Source organism: Cyprinus carpio, chromosome B7 (genome assembly GCF_018340385.1).
Source record: "Cyprinus carpio isolate SPL01 chromosome B7, ASM1834038v1, whole genome shotgun sequence".
Lineage (NCBI taxonomy): Eukaryota > Metazoa > Chordata > Actinopteri > Cypriniformes > Cyprinidae > Cyprinus > Cyprinus carpio.
Window position 1 is genome coordinate 5,834,981 of NC_056603.1, and position 21,235 is coordinate 5,856,215.

Here is a 21,235-nt window from a genome sequence, read left to right on the forward strand (position 1 = left end):
ATCTATGTTGAATCATCATTTGATTCCACATGGTCTAATAGTTTAGTAGTTTACAGTATTTCTCATTTACAGACTCCAACTATATCCGGAATGGAACACTAGCATACTGACATATGTATGTAGCATAGTATATTTAAAAGTATCTTGTATGAAAATAACGTACCATCTACATTAAATTCAACCTTAAATGTAACCGATAGTGTTAACAAAAGCAACTGTGAGATAATAACATATTCACTGAGGCAACCATGCCGTTTTAGCTTGCTTTATTTGAGCTCTTTTATCATTAGTCATATTTCAGAAGACTCTTTGCTTCGCATGGCAAGTGCAGTGCTGCACCGGGTGAGCTATCGAGCAAGTTTACCATGTCAGAAAAGTCATGCGTATAGAGCTAATTATGTGATTATTATGTGTGAACATCAAAATGTATTACTTGTAATCATAATAATCTGTGTGAATAGGAATAAAAGACATTGGTGCTTTACCATCATAGTGCTCATTACGACTATAAACTGCAGTGAGTTGTATGTATAGGTATGTTTTGTGAGTTTTTCAAAAATATAGGGCAAGGCATGTTTTTCCTATAATTTTGCCATAGTAGATCATCTGTGTGTTTTGTTCATACAGAAAACTCTATACATACTATATGTGACCCTGGACCACAAAACCAGGCATTATAGTAAATTTTTCGAAATTAGGATTTATACATAATCTGAAAGCTGAATAAATAAGCTTTCCATTGATGTATGGTTTGTTATGATAGGACAATATTTGAAAATCTGGAATCTGAGAGTGCAAAAAAATCAAAATATTGAGAAAATTGCCTTTAAAGTTTTCCAAATTAAGTTCTTAGCAATGCATATTACCAATCAAAAAATAAGTTTTGATATATTTACAGTAGAAAATTTACAAAATATCTAATGATTTTTGGCATAAAAGAAAAATCAATAATTTTGACCCATACAATGTATTTTTGGCTATGGCTACAACTATGCCCCAGCGACTTTAGACTGGTTTTGTGCTCCAGGGTCACATATACTGCAGAAACAGGAAATGTAGTATGCTAGTGTACTTTTCTGAACATAGCCGCTCTGTCGTTATCTTCTCTATTTCATGCTTGTATGCCAGTGCATTTCAGCGCTAGCCAACACTACTGGCACCCTACCTAGTAAAACAGGTAAGCCTAGTGGCATCAAAAAAAAGTTGGCTAACACTGAATCAAACAAGTACTCAAGCAATTCATCTCCATCTGATCCCCTGTTCACTCATTCATCTGTGTTTTCCGCTCTCTAGACGTTACTAATGCGGACGCTGAGCTGGTCTCGGACACGCCCCCTGTCCCGCCCCCTTTCCTCCCGGTAGCTCTCCTCCAATCGCATCTTCTCCATATCCGCCCCTTGGCCTCCACTGCCATTGCCTTGCTGTTGGGGCGACTGGGTGTTTGGAGGCGGGGCTTGTTTAAAAAGAGGTGGGGTCTTGGTCTTGGCAACCTTGTCAAAGAAGGCAAAATCAGCTACATACTTTCCGGAGGGGGAGAGGGAGACGACGGGAGGAAACTCGTAGCCCCACAGGATCTCGTCGGGCAGGTAGGAGGTGCGGACTTGGCAGGTGGCCGAGGTCGGCTCCACGGTGGCGCTCATGATCACAAGCAGCTCAAAGTCAGCCAGCTCCGGATCCGTCCACCCGCCACCTGAAAAAAAAAGAAACAAGAGAAACAGATGGCAGAAATTTAGTAGTGGATAATATTCATTCAGTATGACGAATAAAATTTGGTGCAGTTCTCAAAAACTCATTCATGCTTGAACATAAGCAAACCTAGTGTGTCATATCAAATAGTTTTAGGGTGGGACTTTTTGGAACTCGTCTATTTTCATTTACATTCTCCTTTTGAATGGAATTTGGATATTCGTCATAGAATATTTATCATGTAAATGATTTATACAGAATATTAAGTAATGCTTAATGTGAACATCTATTCATTAAGCCTTCTCCTTACTCCTTACTTTTATTTTTCTATTATTTCTAGTTATTTAATTTTTCTTCATGTATATTATGCAAGGTTATTTTAGTTAACTATAACTGAAACCATGGTGAAACACATTTTTGTTACTTGAAATAAAAGAAGCATTCGTTGAAATAATATAAAATAAAATGTAAATAACTAAAACGTATTCAGCTAGTTGCCAAAGCAACATTTCTCATTTACAGTTAATCTTGATGTACACTGTAATGGATTTTTGTAATTTGAACAGTATTTTACTGTAATATGTACAGTATAATACTGTTAAATGAGCCAACAGTATAATACTGTAAATAGCAAAGGATTATGGGAAAATATATGTTTAGTACTGTAATTGTTCTCTACTGTAAATCGATTTACAGTAGCGACAATGCCCGCGAAAAAACTGACCAATGACAACGGAGAATTCTTTTCAAGTTTTTTTTCGGTTGGTTGGGACAACTGAGGAAAGACTCAACAAAAAGGTTAGTATTGTTTCTGTAATTATTTTATGTAAAACCAAGATATTTTCAAATGCAGTCACTTATTAACAGCATCCTAACACGAACCAGTGCTGCAAATTGAGTGAGTTGTTAATGTGAGGACAATATTGCTGTCGTCAAGAGACTTTTTTTCTGCCTGTTTGTCAAGGCGTGAGGTAATGTTACAATTGTTACTGCCGTCATCATTATGACAACTTCAACGGGGTGAATAAAGTTTACATTGACTGATATTTAGTGACACAGAAACAAAATAAGCTTTTTTTTTAATGCTCCTCTGCCTCTTTAATGTAAATTAGCTAACGTTAAGCAGGAGGACTCTGTGGAAACTTTGCGTTAACAGCAAACTATATTGAATGACGAAAAGAAAAGTGAGGCAACACTAAAGACGGAGGTTGTATTATAACAGTATTTTGAAGTGAATATTTTGTTTTCATTTAAAGTTTTTTGTTTTTGCTGTTAGAACCGCGGAACATCGGAGGTGACTTGGAGTTTCTGGCGGTTACCGTCATCTGAGGAAACTGGTAAGCTAACATCAATTCAATGAGGAAAAGCTGGTGATTATACCACTCTTATATGACTAATAGTTAGTGAGACAGAAAAAAAGAGAGCTTTTTTAATGTTCCTCTGCCTCTTAAATGTAAATTAGCTTAGCAGGAGGACTCTGTGGAAACTTTACGTTAACAGCAAACTATCTTGAAGTATCTTGAAGGGGGGATGCTTTTGAAAATTTTTATGAAATGTTTTTAGTGTGGAAATTGTATTTAGTGTGATCTCAGTTTAATAAAAACATTGTAAGCCTACGTTAGGCCTATTAATTGTAATGATTTAATGTCCACGGTTATTCAAACAACACATTACATAGAGAAAGCGAGCAATGAACACAACGGAGCTTTTTGAAACTCTGAACCAGTTAAACCATTGCGTCGCAAAATGATTCACTGTTTCGAAGCGCTCCAATTGGATCGCGTATCGCGAATCATTTGATTCAGATCGGGACGTCAGAGCGTGTATCGCGAATCATTTGATTTGACTTCAAAGGACGTCAGAGCGTGTATTCAGATCGGGACTTCAAAGCGTCTATCGCGAATCATTTGATTCAGATCGGGACTTCAAAGCGTCTATCGCGAATCATTTGATTCAGATCTGGACGTCAGAGCGGGTTTGCATGGTGTTTTTATCCCCACCGGGGATAAAAGTTATTCAGCAGAGGCAGGGATGCATAGACCAGAGGGGGGGGGAAATCCCCCCCGGCAAATCGCACCCTGCTAAAGACGGAGGTTGTATTATAACAGTATTTTGAAGTGAATATTTTGTGCTGGTGAAGGGGTTGTATCACAAGATATCACACAGTGACATATAAGCATAAACTTGATTGGAGAGCACATTGAGAAGTATTTTAAAACAAGATGCAAGTATGTTCTCTATATATGTAATTAATTTCTCCCAACCTTTTGTTAATTGCTCTACTTTTAGGTCACTTCAACTCCAGCAGATGCAGAGAGAAGGCTCTCTTTGCCCAGTACCCCAAGACTGATTGCACTTGGTAAGTCTATTAAAATGCCTTTTTTAATTGATACTATGTCTGAGATTAAAGTTGGTCAACATCTACCAGCAGACGGACACACGAGAGCTGACTGAACGTCTGCTCTTGTGTCAACACAACATGCATGCGTCGCGTTGCTCTCTTGAACACGCGTTGAAGATTAATATTTTGTAAATAAAGAGGTAAATTATTTTAGGCAGCAGCCAATCCAACCAGGCTTTACATCACAAGCTCTTATCCTTAAGCTTTTAGGCTGCATTTATTTGATCAGAAACACAGTCATATTTTTAAATATGATTGCAATTTAAAATAACTGTTTTGTATTTAAATATATTTTAAAATGTAATGTATTCCTTTTATCATTACTCCATTCTTCAGTATAATCTGTCTAATCTGTTTATAATCTGTCTACAATGTATAATTAATTATTTATTTATATAGTACATATTGCTTTTATTAACATCAAAGTGCATACAGGACCATGTTATGACTGTTGGGAAATCAGTGGTTTGATAAATGTGTTTTTTCTTGTGCTTGCAGGTTCATTCTGAGAATAAACCCTGATGGCACAAAATGCAAAAAAAATCAAAATCACAGATCAGCCGGGCATCTGGAAAAAGGATGCAGAGAAAAATCGCCAGCCTGAATCCCCTTGTGGCATCTTTCATCAGAGAGCTTGTTGAATTCGATTGGCAAAATTATTGAAAGAAAACACGACTAAAACATGTTTTTACTGTTTGATTTTTGTAATGGCTTATTCTGCTTTTCAGCATGTTTAAATTTTTAGCCATGTTACAAATACACAGGATGAATTCAAACACATTTGTAGAATGTACTTTTTAAAGTAAATGTTAAATAATGAAATAGTTAAACAATGAAACAGCACATTTTAATGACAAATGTTCATGAGAACTTATGAACTTGTTAAATGTTAAACTTGTAACATTTGTTAAATGTTAATTTGTTGAACTTGTTAAATGTTAAACAATGAAACAGCATATTTTAATGACAAACGTTCATGAGAACTTATGAATTTTTTGGGGAGTAAAAAGTTTATAGTTTACAGCTAGTGGTTTTTCATTTCGTTAAACATCAGTTACACCTGTTGTTAATTTCATTAATTGGTTTGTCTTTTTATACTGTTGTCTTTTTTTTTTTTTTTTTTTTTCGGAGTATTTTGAGTTCTATGTAAAATAAAACTTTGACTGCTGCGATTAGATCCGTTTCATCAACTTTATTGCATCCTTACCTGTGACATGTAGATTCAAATTAAATTAATTTTGTAATAATAAAGTAAACGAAGCTAAACTCAAATCTACAAAAAAGTCTAATTAAATAAAAATACAGTACTTGTACTGTAAATGAAAAAAACAGTACTCATACTGTAAATAATAATACACTATACAGTATTATTACTGTATATTAAAATACAGTACTTGTACTGTAATCGAAAAATACAGTATTCGTACTGTAAATATTAATACAGTATGCATTATTATTACTGTAAATGAAATTACAGTACTGATACTGTAAACAATTTTACAGTAATTTACTGGCATCCAGCTGCCAGTAAGTCACTGTAAAATTTACAGCAACCTTTTTACAGTGTACTAAAATAACTCAAATCAAATATATAAACAAATTTACTGAAATGTACTCATAATGTACAAATGAATAAATAAATAAAACTAATGTGATATTACGTTTAGGTTTTATTTACTTTTTCTATTCTGTGTATGTATGTAAGTACCTGGAAACCATAGCAAATTACTTGTGTTTTTGTGCACAGTTGACGAATAAATCAAATATTGATTCTGATTCTAATTCTTAAGTTAAGAAAGACATCTACAAAATTCTCAAAACATTTGTCCCCTACACACAATTCAGACAGTAAGACAATCAACAAATTATGTAAAAATTATGTGTTGGTATGTAAGGAAACGTTTGGCTCATACCAGCAGAAATACAAATGCCTTCACTCATAAACATGCCATTCACCCACTGACACACACACACACACACACACACACACTTAAAATCGCACACACACCTGCATCAACATCCCACATTCAGAGCGAGAGACCGTCATCTGTGAAAACAGTCTCTCCTTTAACCCAGAGCCAGTTCTGCATTCTGCGAGCAAAAAACATGGGGTTTCGTAACCCACAAACACACAAGATCATGCTCACAATCATGTTTTACAGTGCCCCCAAAAAAGTATCTGCTTGAGTCACACGTTACTGCATTACATTATTAAATATTTAGTTTAGTATCATTTATTTCATTGTTAATGCTAAAACAACAGATGATAAATGGTGGGATATTTCCTAATACAGTGACATTCAGAGAGTATGAATTGCATTAAGCATTCAAAACATTTTAGATTTAGATCATAAATTCTCATAAATTTAAAGTTTACTGGCTAATTAATGTGAATACACTGACATGTATTAATTGTCAGCATATGAAGATGTTCTTTGTTGTCGTTCACGCGCTGATCATGACAGAACTCAGAGCCTCAGGGGATGTCTGTGTTTACTAGCGGGCAGATCTAAAGTGACCTCTCACTGTGTCTTTAATGTGTTTCAGGAAAGGAGATAGCCTACTTATATATGGGTCATTCCTCTCTGGTACATTTTCATGTCCACATCAAATATAAGTTGAATAAAGGAATTAAATCTTTACCTATTTTTATTACAGTTTATATATCTGAATATGTAAACATAGGGGTAAATTTGATATGGCATGTTTTGAAGTAAAGGATGACGGGAATGTAATTTGTTTTTTTAATGTTCCTTTAACACAATGTTTAAAAAAAAAAATTGACAATTTGATATTTTGTTTTTCTCCAATATTTATTGTGATCTGGTAAAAAATTACTATTTTTTTTTTTATATGACTTTAATAGAATTTGGAAAGAATGAATCGTTCCAAAATGCTTTGGGAGATTTTGTTGCAAAGTACTGCACAGAAAATAAAAATAATAATTGAGTTTTCATAGGTCACAAGTTTTGATTTTTATTGTGATTATTAAATAAAAATATATTTTTTTTAAAAATGTATAGTACAAATATCAAATTACAATTCTAATATTTGCATTTTAAATTCTTCATTTTCAAAAGTTAAAACATCAAGCTTAAAAGATGGTTTCCCTGCAAATAAATATGCTCTGCTGGTTTCAGAGTAAACTGGCACTGTGTTCACTTGCACGTGTGTATATTACAATACAGTGTTTCAGCAGCTTGATTCTCAGTAAATGAACAAAGGTTCACAAAGATGTTAAAACTCTGTATCTATTCAATTAAATCACAGCCTTCACGATTTGATGAGTGCATTCAGCCCTATCATAATATTTTATTTTGATATATCATGCAGCCTTAGTTTGAAACCATGTCTTTGAGTCAAACAAACATACACAAACACATTTATGAGAGAACATCTTGTTTGGTGGTTCATGTAGCTATATGCTGAGTTGTCAATGGGCTCCAGCAGAGGCCTGTGTCTCTTCTTCTCAGTCTCTTACGCAAACACAATGCCACATTCAGCAGACTGGCACACTGTGTATTTAAGTTTTTTACTGTAGATTCACACACACTAGTGCACTGGCGCACATCCAAACACGTACATTTACACACAGCCACTCAGGCACATACAGATTCACACTGTAATGCACTGGCACGCTTTCGGACACGTTTTTAAGGCCCATGCCAGTTTCTTCATTCATATGCAAATGTGCTTCCATTGGAGCAACCTGAATAGCTATTTCTACTTCATATTCAGGTTTTTAAAGAAAAATGTAACGGTCAACATACAAATCAGAGTCATTTCTGGAAGGACACAATAAAACGGGAAGTCATTGTGAGTTTCATTTGGATTAGGTAGCATTAGGCATAAGTGGGGTCTATTAAATATAACCCTATACCGTATAATCCAACTACAGTCAATTACACCAGGCGATCTGGCTAGACTACAAATACGATGAGACAGAAGCATTGAGACGAGAGAAAAAGCACATCAGAAACCATAAACGGATACACAAGGATATGCACATACAGGAAAACTCCCAGACGTGCGTGTCACATTCATTGAATCAAGTGCAAAAGCGGGGACCGGAGGGTCTGATAGCTTGGGCCCTCGATGGGGTAGAGACTGGGACCGTAACTGGATCCACGACCTGCGTGTCAGCACCAGGAACTGGGCTGCTTTGTGCCTCTAATGAGACGCTCTGGCACACTCTCATACACACATTCCAGCCAAAGAGAGAGTATGTATAAAAGAAAGAGGGAAAGCTGCGTCTATAGAGAAAGTGAATTGGGCTAACAGAGAGAAAATGAGATGAAGGGAGGAAGAGGACAATAGATGCAGCTCATCTGCCAATAATAGAAACCCAAAGTTCCTGTAAACATGCCCCCCCCAACATAAGTCTTTATTAAATTTTCTACAATTCACACTAAAATTTCAGAGAGAATGTGAAATCCGCTTCTGTTCTTTAACCTCCCAATATTCAATTAAACTTTTGCAGTCTTTCCCACAAAGCATTTCTATGATTCCCAAATGCCAATCCTGACACCAGTGGTCCTTAAAAACACTAAAACAGACCAGCTTTGAGGCTTGGTGGCATGTCCAGTCTGTATTTCCCAGCATGGTTCTGATATTGACACTTAAACCTGCAAAAAACAAATGAGTGCTTGATGGAGGGGAGATACAGTACAGACCAAAAGTTTGGAAACATTACTATTTTTAATGTTTTTGAAAGAAGTTTCTTCTGCTCATCAAGCCTGCATTTATTTGATCAAAAATACAGAAAAAACAGTACTATTGTAAAATATTATTACAACTTAAAATAATAGTTTTCTATTTGAATATACTTTTAAAAAAATAATTTATTCCTGTGATGCAAAGCTGAATTTTCAGCATCATTACTCCAGCCTTCAGTGTCACATGTAACATCCAGTCTATCACATGATCATTTAGAAATCATTGTAATGTTCTGATTTATTATGAGTGTTGGAAACAGTTCTGCTGTCTAATATATTTGATGAATAAAAGGTTAAAAAGATCTGCATTTATTCAAAATAAAAAAAAAAATCTAATAATATATATTCTAATAATATATTTTCTTTACTATTACTTTTTATCAATTTAACACATCCTTGCTGAATAAAAGTATTGATTTTATTTAAAAAAAGAAAGAAAAAGACCAGTAGTGTATATTGTTACTACAAAATATTTATATTTTAAAAACATAGCTTCTTTTTTTTCCTTTTTATTCATCAAAGTATCCTAAAAAAGTATCACATGTTCTGAAAAAATATTAAGCAGCAGAACTGTTTCCAACTTTGATAATGAATCATCATATTAGAATGATTTCTAAAGGATCATGTGATAATGATCCTAAAAATTCAAGCTTTGCATCAAAGAAATAAATGATAATTTAAAGTATAATAAATTTAAAAACAATTATTTTAAATTGTAATAATATATCACAATATTAATTTTTTTTTTCTGTATTTTTGATCAAATAAATGCAGGCTTGATGAGCAGAAGAAACTTCTTTCAAAAACAATAAAAATAGTAATGTTTCCAAACTTTTGGTCTGTACTGTATGTGTGCATTTAAGGGCCGTTCACACCAAGAACGATAACTATAAGGATAACAATATTAGCGTCCACACCAGCGAGCAATATAATGTGTTTATTTTAAGCACACGCTCGATTGCCGCTTTAAATTCTCAAGCTCGTGAGAGCAGGATTGAATATGATTGGCTGTCAACATTTTTATCGTTCATCAGCTGGAAAAAAAGAAAAAAAGAGCTTAAAGTGATTCCAACGATATCATTTCTCTGTGGGTTTATCGTTATAGTTGTGGTGAGGACTCTGCTATTCTTTAATATTGAGAACGATTTTTAGAACTATATCTTTATCGTTATCTTTATAGTTATCTTTCTTGGTGTGAACAGGGCTTAAGTCTCATAATCAGTGAATTTGGAGGTACCTCAATAAATAATTATAGAAGCAATGAAAAGCAAGCTACATTGGCTACTGGTTGGATGATTACTTCTGATAAGTGTTGCTGTTTGGTAGAATGCTATTATTATTATTAGTATTATTGAGTCGAAGACACATAACTATTTCGGAAACTTAGGGCTCAAAGAAAATCCCAAGTTCCTAAGTTTTTCCCACTTATAGTTACAAGACTGTAGTGGTGTTCAATTGTGATTCACTTATAAATACACAGACACATCATTACATTTTGTTGTGGACAGGCAAGCAACAACCAAGAACACTCCAGCAATTCTCTAAAAACCAATGCTCTAGCAAGCTGCCCAAACACCCTAGAATCATGGCAGGAAGTTTTGCATAAGCAACCAGTAAATGTACAAATCTAATTCACATTTATCCTCATGATTAATCCAGGAGAGGCAAAATGGAAACATAAATGGAGCCAGTTTGGCCAATCACGCGCACTTGATTCAGGTGTGAAGTGTCAGTGGAAACAGGGCACCAGCGTGTGCTCAAAGTGCCAGAACTCCCTGAACCTTCTGCCTGCAGCGTGACCTCTGCGCTGAAACAGAGCTTCTCCGGTGTCTTCGACACCTCTCCCCACACTGCTGTTTCACGTTTCTCTCATGTAGCACTCTATCCTCAGAGCAACTCTGGTGGAGCCACGGGGGTCAGTGCCCAACCACGCTGTACCTGTTCTCAGGTGTATCCTACTGACAGTCTTCGTCTGCCACCATAGCCAAGCCATCTCTGCACTCTTGCACAATCACTCGCAGAATATGTGCAAAGAACTTAAAAACATGCATTTGACAGATGCTTTTATCAAAAGCAACTTAAATTGCATTCTTGGTACACATGCTCATGGGTTCAATTCCCAAGTTCATGCATTCCCTGGGAATCAAACCCACATGCATTTGGCAGGTGCTTTTATCAAAAGCTAATTATATTGTGTTCACAATACACATTGTCATGGGTTTAATTCGCAAGGAATGCATTCTTTGGGAATCGAACCCATGACTATGGCTTTAGAAAATGCTGTACTGTTATAGCTACGGTAATCTAAAAGTTCCTGTAATGTGATGGGTTCAAATAGTGCATATATGAGGAAATGGAGTAGAGTTGTCTAGTAGTTCAAGCTTAAAGGGATACTCCACCCCAAAATGAAAATTTTGTCATTAATCACTTACCCCCATGTCGTTCCAAACTCATAAAAGCGATGCTCGTCTTCGGAACACAATTTAAGATATTTTGGATGAAAACCTGGAGGCTTGAGACTGTCCCATAGACTGCCAAGTAAATAGCAGTGTCAAGGTTATGCGCTGTTTCTACATGTATTTAGCTTTGATTTGAAATAAAACAGCGCATCCTTGTGGCGCGGCTGATACAGAAGAGCATACGCAGCATACGGTGATACTGAGAGACACAGAGGAGACCGTTGACAAAGGAATTATTGAATAAAGTCGCTATTTTTGTTTTCTTCGCTTATAAAAAATGTTCCCGTCGCTTCATATAACCCAGCTTTCACGTCTGATGGCAGATGGAGTATTCTGATGACGACTTTCATACCTTTCATGGACCTTGACACTGTTATTTACTTGGCAGTCTATGGGACAGTCTCAAGCCTCCCGGTTTTCATCCAAAATATCTTAAATTGTGTTCCGAAGATGAACGGAGCTTTTACGGGTTTGGAACGACATGGGGGTAAGTGATTAATGACAACATTTTCATTTTGGGGTGGAGTATCCCTTTAAGGCTGGTAACCAGATGGTTGCTGGTTCATTCACTGAAAGGAACGATCCATGAGCCAACAGAGCAAGACACCTAAGGCTGCACCAGCTGACACTGTGCCTGTTCTGTTTTACATTTACCCATTTGGCAGATGCTTGACCCAAGACCTTGGCACAGCCAGCACCATGCTCTTCAAGTTGAGCTACAATGATACAAGTTCAACTTACAGTAGAAAGTAATGAATAAATTTGTTCAAATAGGATGATTCTAGGCTTAGGCTTTTAGGCTCCATTTTGGAATTCCAACATTTTATTATTCCAGTTATCCTCTTGGTTCTCCTAGTCTTCCGTACCTTTGGCAGCCCAGGCCCGCAGAGGGCTGTTGTCGTCTATCACGTGGTAGAAAGTGAGGGGCAGGATGAGGAAGGGGCTGTCACTGGACGTGTCCACTTGGAAGGCTACATTTCTCTGATCCAGGCGCACCGTCTCACCCTCTTTAGTAAGCGACGTCTGCAGAAGCTTACCTGTTACCTGAGGAACCCCAGGAATTGGACATATGATGAGTTGCACATACGCTATATTGGAAATGAATATAAAATTGAACATCAGATGTCTTTACCTGGCAGCCCAAAAGGAGGCTCTTACGCATGTTAGCGACACGGATCATGAGACAAGGTCGGCCCTCATGATTGGCGACCACAGCATGCTGACTGAACTTCACCGTCTCACCACGTTTCTTCGGCCGTGCTACCTGCATACCCCAGATGAAAACATAAATGCCTTATTAGATCAGAGAGAACTGTACAGGACACAAAATTATATTTTTTAATCAGATATTGTTCCAGTTCAATCCAGTTCCAGTACAGCTGCATGTTTAATAAAACCAAAATACCATTTAATATGAATATCAACTTGCAAAGGCTACAACTTATTTAAATAAAAATATGCACTGAAGCTCGGCACTGTGTTCATTTACACGTGGGCAGCTCATGATGGATCATCTAGTGTTTTCAGTGTCTCAGAGCAGCACAGAACAGAGTAGTTCACAGCAAATGCTGCTCCACACAAACTCTGACTCTGTATTTACTGTGAGTTTGGGTCACTTATACATTTAGGAACTCAACATTTGCTAGCCTTCTTCCCAAACTTGTGAGGAAAAGCACATATAAACAGGCTCATGTCAGGTTTTCCGCCAAAATGGACACATGATGGTTTAAAATTTCAAAATTGAAGATATTAAAACAACCAGAAATAATAATTATCGTAAATGTACACTTGCTACGTGCTGCAGCAACTTTTTACCTAAATTAAATTAGTTTTAGTTGTACCTTGGCAAGGAAGGTTCCAGTGATGAAGATCTCCATCACCATGGTGATGACAAGCTGGACAATAAGCAGGATGATAGCAAGTGGGCATTCCTCAGTGATGCAGCGAAAGCCATAGCCGATCGTAGTTTGTGATTCCAGGGAGAAAAGGAACGCTCCAGTTAGGGTTTGGACCTGCATCACACACGGCGTGTGGTTGGACGGAGGGTCAAACTCTGGTGAGAAAAGGACAAGAAACAAAGACATGGAAATAACAGGGCTGCAATATTTATGAAAATAAATATCCAGGTCCTATTGAAGAATTTCTCCTTTCCTCCTCACCTAGCAAATCTCCATGCACAAGTGCCACCAAGTACCACAGCACTCCAAAGACAAACCAGGTGCCAGCGAAGGTGGCGGAAAACAGGAAGAGCTTGTAGCGCCACTGCATGTCCAGAAAGGTTGTCCACAGGTCACGCAGGTAAAGTGTCCCTCGGCCGCTGACGTGTTCGATGCGTACATTGCTCCGCCCATCTTTAGATAGCACCCGTCGACGGCGTCTCAATGCCGCAGGTCCGTTTCCTGTTGAAGCCCCACCTCCTCCACCTAGGAGTGGCTTTAGAACATCTGTCTGTGTCTGGGAGTGGCAGACCTTCTGTGGGGAGGGGCTACGGGAAGAAGGGGGCGTGGCTGAGGTCATAGCTAGGAGGGAAGAGAGGGATGATTTAAAATAAATAGTCTAATATCTTCTACCTTCCTGCAGACTACCTTCTTGCTACCCCGGTTTAAAATGTGCATGTACACAAGTCATGAGAAATTAAAATATGTATATATATATATATGTATATGTATATATATATATATATATATATATATATATATATATATATATATATTGTTATTTATAACACAAATCATGTCTTCACTCTTCAGTATAAAACTCTGCAAATGAGCTAATATTGACATAATACTGTAATATGTGCACTATTTCTGAGGTCAAATCTGCAAACAGAGGTTTTGAACTAAGAGCTTCATAAATCATTTCTGCATTAAAACATCCACTGATGTAGTTGTTTGTGTTCAAAATGCAGTTTCTAAAATGCACGTCACAAGGCTTTCTTCATCCAAAACTCTAATTAAAGACTGCTAAAGCTTTAAGCACACTAGACTGTTTGCTACATAGACAAGATACAGACTGCAATTGGGTTAGTGTTCAATTATGACCAAACACTGAAACATGAAACCTGGACATCTTTTTGTTTAAAAGTTCAGGTTTAGCTGTGCCAATTACAAGCACTGAACTATGTTGTTGTGATCTGTCATTTTGAGTTTTTACATTGCCATTCATATTTTGCTAATAATTCCACTTATTTCCCTCATTTTTTTTCTGGCCAGTAGTGGATGTTGTCAGATGGGACTCATACATGGCACAGTTTAGGTTACAGAAACTACTAGTATCTTGTTGCTCTGACATAAAAAGAAGTTCTTTTTAATGAAATAACTGATCCAGCAGTCACCTTATCGCCTTCTGTAAAATCTAGGTCGTCTCCTAGCATTTTAGAAGAAATAGCGCACGGGATAAGAGAGGGCTCTATCTCTGTCTGAGCTCTATCTGAAAGACGTGCATCGTTCAAGTAAAGAGAGCCACATTAGGGACACATTAGCGACTCTCGGCAGTATTTAAAACGACTTCTCTAAAAGCTGAAATGGGCAAAGTAGCTTTCACAGCGATCTTTATCGAGCATCCTTCTCTCTTGAGGTTTGTGTGTGCCAGGAAGGGGTACAGGGCCGGGTTTGGGGGCGACCCTGGTGGTCCGTTACTCTTTTTTGACTCTACATTCAGACCCTCCAGCTGCCCAAGCGCATTAAATGCCCCTCATTCACACAGTGGAAGCAGCTGCCCATTCTCATTTAAAGGCTAGTCATCAACGCTGACCAACTCACATGCCGTGCTCGGTTGGCCCGGGTGAGCGTTGAAAAGGGTGACTTATTCACCATCCAAAAACACAAAACCCCAGGAAGGAATCAGAGATGAAAAGAACACCACAATGTTTTCCATATTCTCTGAATTCCTCTGTTACATTGAGGATAACGCTTCTTAATCCTGCACCTTTATAAACTTTGTTTCGTAGATGCTGCCTGGACAGTTTTTTCAATCTTCCCCTTCAGATTTAGATCAAACTTTTTGTGTATGCAAACCACACATTAGCTAGAAAAAGTACAGAGATCATGCTAAAAAAACTGACTATTCTGACACTGTTTATCCAAAATGGTCCTGGAATAAAACTTCATTAAACAATATATAAACTTTAAACGTGATATTAAGAAAGTATAAATATTAACATCATGATTTTCTGTAAAGCTGCTTTGAAACAATATGTATTGATTTAATCTTACTCATTAAATTCTTACAGGATCAATGACGATGAGGTGCTATGCACATTAATGTAATTGTTCTGGGATTCCAAACAATTGACTCATTTGTGAATTTTAGGACAAACAGCAACTAAGAAGCAATATCTTAACTACGTTACACAAGGAATCACTCTCAAGGGTGACTCTATTTATTCACACTGTTCAATCTCACTCTCTTCTCTCCCTCTCTGCATTCTTGTTTAAATGTCTAAGTGGTAGTTTAGTCTCACTCAGCTTCTGCCTTCCGCACCAAATAAAATAAATAAATGAAATGAATGAGTACCAGGGAGATGTGATACGCTCTCCCCTCTCTGACCTCGCTCTCTCTCTCTGGACTCACACTGAGAGAATGAATAGGTATCTGTCTGTATCTCTGTGCTCTGAATACTAAAGCCGGTCGAGAGGGAGGAGGCGGTTCCCCAACGAGGCACGTGTTATAAGCAGAGTGTACACACAGCTGACCTCTGAACTCCGGCGAGTACACGCCCACACGCGTGCACACTGATACAGTATATACAGCAGACAAACGCTGACACGCACTTGACTCTCTGCAAGTTTACAAATTGTCTTCATCTTCTTTCTCACTCTTTCTCTCATTTTCTGTCCTCCCTCGATGTCTTTCTTTCTCACTCGCTGTCCTGTATACACAAGAATCCTTTTGTTTAGAGAGAAGATGAAAGAGACAAAAGCCACCATTGAAAAATACAACACTGCAAGTGTGTGAGAGAGAGTATGAGAGACAGAGAGAGAGAGAGAGAGAGAGAGAGAGAGAGAGGAAAGAATGACATGGAGAGATGGACAGAAAACAGGCCGATATTAAAACTCTCTCATCAGTATTCTGTGGATGTGCAACTATTACTTTCCTCTATTCATCAGATCCAATGCAGTTCTCACAGTCGCGGTTAAACGTACTTGACTTTTCTATTTTAAAGTGCTCAGGAAATCACTCTGCGAACAAATCGACCCACTTAACAGATCATTTCCTTAACCTCTAATTAATCTATTGCACAGTTATCTGATCTAGGCAGATCAGTTATTTCATTGGCTGGCTTTAGATCTCCAAAACTACCAGGTTGAAATGAACGAGGGGGGGGGAAAGCAATGGAAAAGTCGAAAAAGAAAATCCAAAAACTTTGCCAGGTCTGATGTTTGCCAGAAAGAGCAATGGGGAGCATATCAGATCAGATGAAAGGAACAAAAAAAAAGAAAAGAATACCCACGCGATGCTGTGTTTCAGACAGAGTCTATGAAATTATTTTGATAGCAGCAGATAATCCTCCTCTTTTATATCTCTGCATCAGTAAATATTATTTTTCTACAGCTCATTCATTAAACACAAGCAGTGTTATTTAACAGAGTGAACTGTAATTGTAAATTAAATCTGAAAGCTTTAAACACACTGAAAGTTCTTATTATGAATCAAAATACAACTGTAATAAATGTGCATGATATTTATTGCAGACAAATGCATTTTACAAGACCAATACTTGGCAAACAAAACAACAAACAAGCAAAAATAAAAACAATCTTTTGCAGGTCAAACTTTTAAAAATCTTTTTCCTTTTTTCATTATGTATTTTGCATTATAATGTTAAACATACTTAAACTCAAACGAGAGTGAGTCAAACTTGAATAAAACTGAAGCAATCTAATACTGACAAACAGTTGAACGTGTGCATTATTAAGTCATTTTAACTAATTAAGTGACTAATTAAACACGTCACAGGATATTTGAGCAATCAAACCGCAGGCTACACATCAGAACAACCTATTTTCACTATAACACTTATTTCTGTGTGTTAATATTTAACAATTATACATGTTTTTGCATCCTAAATCATCTTATTGAGATGCACATGATGTCTTGCATCCTGCAAGTATCTTACTCATATTGGACTTCAGCCTTATTTAAGGATGAGACCTGTTGCTGGATACAAATCTGCAGAGATGGAAGACATCCTCACGGTTTAGTTTCTTCATTAATCTCCTTCATTTTAAATAAACGCAATCTCGACCTCTAGGCCTCACAAGGGACTTCAGCATCGATGCAAGGCTACGTGTTTACTTCAGCACTTACCTTTTACTGAGGACTTGAATGCAGAGCTCTCTCTTTGTGTGATTCACAACAGTCACTGCTGTTTTCCAATTTCAGGAAACATCAGAGGACAATCTGAGGCGAAAGTTGTGAAAGCGTTCAGAACGGAGAGAAGCGCGTTCCTGACAACTTCGTCAACATCATCCGCGCCAGAAGAGTGACAAGTTCTCATAGTGTTTACAATTCAAACAAACGCATTTGAAACAGTTAATACGATTTTAAAACTCCAGCCTAAATAATTATGCAAATATACAAAATCTGTCAAGTTAAAAAAATATATAGAACATATAGGCTATAATCGGTTCGATCCTAGCAATAAGTTGTGTCCTAAGCAATAAGTGTCAGTCAGTGCTGGTCGAAAGTTACCGATTTATTATGTAATGCCCTTTCTGTCTCTCTCTCTCTTCCTCTCTCTATCCTCCTCTCTCTCTCTCTCTCTCTCTTTCTATCTCTTGTCTCGTCTTAAGTGGAACTCCTGAATAAGTTTTGATCGCAGCACTATCTGAAAACTTTCTCCTCTCGTCTCAGTCCTGCCTTTCATTGTTGATGAAGTACGTACTTTGAGCGCCTCAGCACTGTTTAATTCATTAATTCATCGGCCCTGCGCTCCTCCTCCCGCCCCCCGGGTCTGCGTCTGTAAATAGAGCCCTTGTTGAGCTCCTCCGCTCCTCAGCCTTTGTAAACTTTTCTGCTTGATTTAAATATGTCGAAATGAAGAAACATTTCGACATATGCTGTTGTTCGGAGGACGCATACATTATTTATAAACGCGACCTCGGATGCTGAATTAGTTCTGTGGAGATTTCCCCTCGGTCTTTTCTTTATCCGAGCGGAATTTGCGACTTTCAGAGTGACATGACTTTGAAGTCGATCCATGTGCGCTTGAATAGCTGCGCAGAAAACAGGTGCAAACCTTTGAAAAGAGGCGCTGAAGAATATATATTCAACAAAAGGTACAAGATGAGTAGTTTAACTTAAGTATAAGGCAGAGAGAGAAATTATTTTTATTTATTTATTTGTATTATTTTTTTAAGGTTTTATGGTAGCCTAGCCAATAGATATCTATTTCATTTTCTTTTTTTCGCGAATAAAAACGAGTCTGTAAAGAATAGAAGCTGGATGGGTTGTAGCTATATAGGCCTAGTAGGTCTTATTTTATTTAGTTGTTTGTGTAGAATATGTATGCCTAGCCTATATATTTTAATGTTGCGTTAGCAGAATGCTTGAATGTTGTTCTTTTGAACAGATTGTATGACTTCCTCTCAGCTTTTCATTCCCAAAAAGGCCTATGACTTGATTTGTTTGTTTGTTTTTTGTGGCATTTGATGCAATTTGTCTTTTTAACTTCACAATACGAAAGTCAACAGTTATCTTACAGCCTAAGTAAAAAAAAATGTTATCTTTCACATAAAAGCTCATGTTGCGTTTCAGTATCTGCTTGGGAAAGTCTTGTTTACGGTGGTCGGTGTTGCTGGCGTCTAAATTATCGGGCGTACATTTAACAAGCGGCTATCATATAAAACTAATTAAATTGAATTATTTAGACTCTAAAGGTTATTTCTGAAGGCTGGACGACGTAAAACCGAAGCTTGTTGTGGCGGAAGTTAAATTTACCGCGTTCCCTAGACGGACCAGACACATAAATTTTAACGCGGACGATGGTTTGTGACGAGACATTTAGCGCGCGGCTTTTTCACACGCGCGTTAATCTTGATTTCCCGCCCACCTGCCAAAGCGCGCAATTTTCTTAGGCCGAAAGAACTCAAGGTTGGATACGTTTTTAATTGTTTTGAGAATTAAATCTAGGGATGTAGAACTAGGCTAACTTAAATATGGCATCTGACTAAACTGAGAAGCGAAATAATAAAATAATAGACTTTTAAAAATAAATAAATAAAATGATAATCTAATATAGTCTAGTCTGTCAATCAGTGATGTAAGATGCAAATGACAGGATGCAGATACACAAGAGAAGAAAGGGTGGATGGAGGGAAACAGGATGGGGCACAAAAAGGAAGCAGAGGTGAAGTAAGTCGGTCAGGACTCTGTTTGGCTGGACGGCTCTGTCGGAAGAGACTTTTTCTTCTGTTCTGTTTCTTCTCTTTTGTTGACCCTTTTCTCTGGCATTACACTTAGTTTGTTTACTGCACACATGGTGTTCTTTTTCCCACTCAACTTCCGTCTCTCTCGCTGTTTCTCTCTCTCAAGTGTCCCCTTTTGAGCTGTTGATATTCAATTCAGTATCATACCCTTTCTCTCTGTTCAGGCTAGCTACAACGTTTTCACAGCCTACCTCATGAGTTCCAATGCTTTTTGTAGTCCAGTCCACTAACACACACACAAACACACAGTGCAGAGACTTTCATTCAGTATTTTTATTCAAAGAAAGAGAGGAAACCATTACCACTATGTCTAGGATAGTGGTGCCCATTTTCTGTCCAAGGGAGCCGCTCGGTGAAGTTTTATGCCTTCCCGGTGAGGGAAGTTTTATTTGGACAATCAGCGTGAGAAGGTTTATTAGGGCAATCAGTGCTCTGACTGTGTTAACTCCTGTAACTCACAGCTGGCCTCATGGTTCAGCCAAAGGATTCTCCATCGTGTTCTTCCATTCCTGCAATCAGATGCATGGTCTCTTAGGAACCCTTCGCTCTAGAGCCCTCCTGTGGCTATTAAAGAGACCATTCTAACTGGTAGGTGTCCCTTTTCTTCAGTTTTGAAACAGACTTTTATTTAGTAGTGTATTTTGTCATGCATTCTGTGTTCTTCTGACATTAGAGTATTTGACAGCTTGGCATTAATGTTTGTGGGAAGTACACGTTATTTAGTGGGACATGCTATGGCATCCGTTCACCTAAAACTGTTTTAAACGGCATTTTGCTAATAACTGTGCATGCATTGTATGGCTAAAAAACAATATAAGCGCCTAAAGGATTATTTTATTTAAAATTCATTTTTGACCTAAAACCTGGTTGATTTGGATTTCTTTTCTTGAAACAGCTTTCCAAATCCTTTGCTTTTATTGAAAAGCTCAGCAATGATCTATAAATGAATGTATCCAGTAGAGGGCAGTGCTGATCAATTCATCTCCAGTATTGGCAGAATCAAGAGCGTTGGGACAGTTAGGGAATGTACAGTCAGTTTGTATTAGCACACTTACTACTTCTGCAATATGCATTATGTATACAGTGCACAGTGCAAATTTTTAGTATGCTTAGAACATACAGAATACTGCACTGATTACTATATCCCAAAATGCATTGCATTTGACCTTGATTTAATAAAATAACTTTTTTAGCTTGGAGGGGACTATTATCAGTAAACGATTCTTGCTGTTCTTCAGCCAACTGTTGTATTTCAGAAGAACTGCACTCTTCAAAACATTTCCTTTTATGTTCAGTGGAAGAAAGTAAGTCATATAGGTTTGGAACAACGTGGAGATGAGAAAAAATTATGAGAAATTCTTTAGCTGAAAGCTTTAATGTTATGATTTAGGAATGTTATGACTATGTTATACACAGTCCATACGTAAGATTGAAATATCCAGTCCTGTCTCAAAGACCCCTGATAAATGGTTAAGAGTCTCCAATACAAGCAAAAACTTGATTTTAAGAACTTTTGTTTGTTGTCCTTTATTGCATTTATCATGT

General features: G+C 37.3%; 1 protein-coding gene and 1 long non-coding RNA gene across 2 annotated transcripts; one reads left to right on the top strand and one right to left on the bottom strand.

Moving 5' to 3' along the window:
- Positions 1-854: 854 nt before the first annotated feature.
- kcnj10a (potassium inwardly rectifying channel subfamily J member 10a) lies at positions 855-18,160 on the bottom strand. The gene is made up of 6 exons (XM_019106829.2): positions 17,571-18,160; positions 13,421-13,780; positions 13,103-13,314; positions 12,394-12,525; positions 12,128-12,305; positions 855-1,690 (listed from the first exon to the last, which is right to left on the bottom strand). The coding sequence occupies exons 2-6, from the start codon at positions 13,776-13,778 to the stop codon at positions 1,290-1,292; spliced, it is 1,281 nt and encodes a 426-aa protein (XP_018962374.1). The 5' UTR covers positions 13,779-13,780; positions 17,571-18,160; the 3' UTR covers positions 855-1,289.
- Positions 3,687-4,783, top strand: LOC122137814. The gene is made up of 2 exons (XR_006155081.1): positions 3,687-4,045; positions 4,586-4,783. It is a non-coding gene; the product is annotated as an uncharacterized LOC122137814 (long non-coding RNA).
- Positions 18,161-21,235: the final 3,075 nt, after the last annotated feature.

Coding starts and splice junctions, on each gene's coding strand:
- kcnj10a (XM_019106829.2), bottom strand. CDS start 13,778: ATGACCTCAGCCACGCCCCCTTCTTCCCGTAGCCCCTCCCCACAGAAG. Junction 13,315..13,420: donor TGTGCATGGAGATTTGCTAG/GTGAGGAGGAAA, acceptor TTTTCTCACCAG/AGTTTGACCCTCCGTCCAAC. Junction 12,526..13,102: donor CTGGAACCTTCCTTGCCAAG/GTACAACTAAAA, acceptor TGGGGTATGCAG/GTAGCACGGCCGAAGAAACG.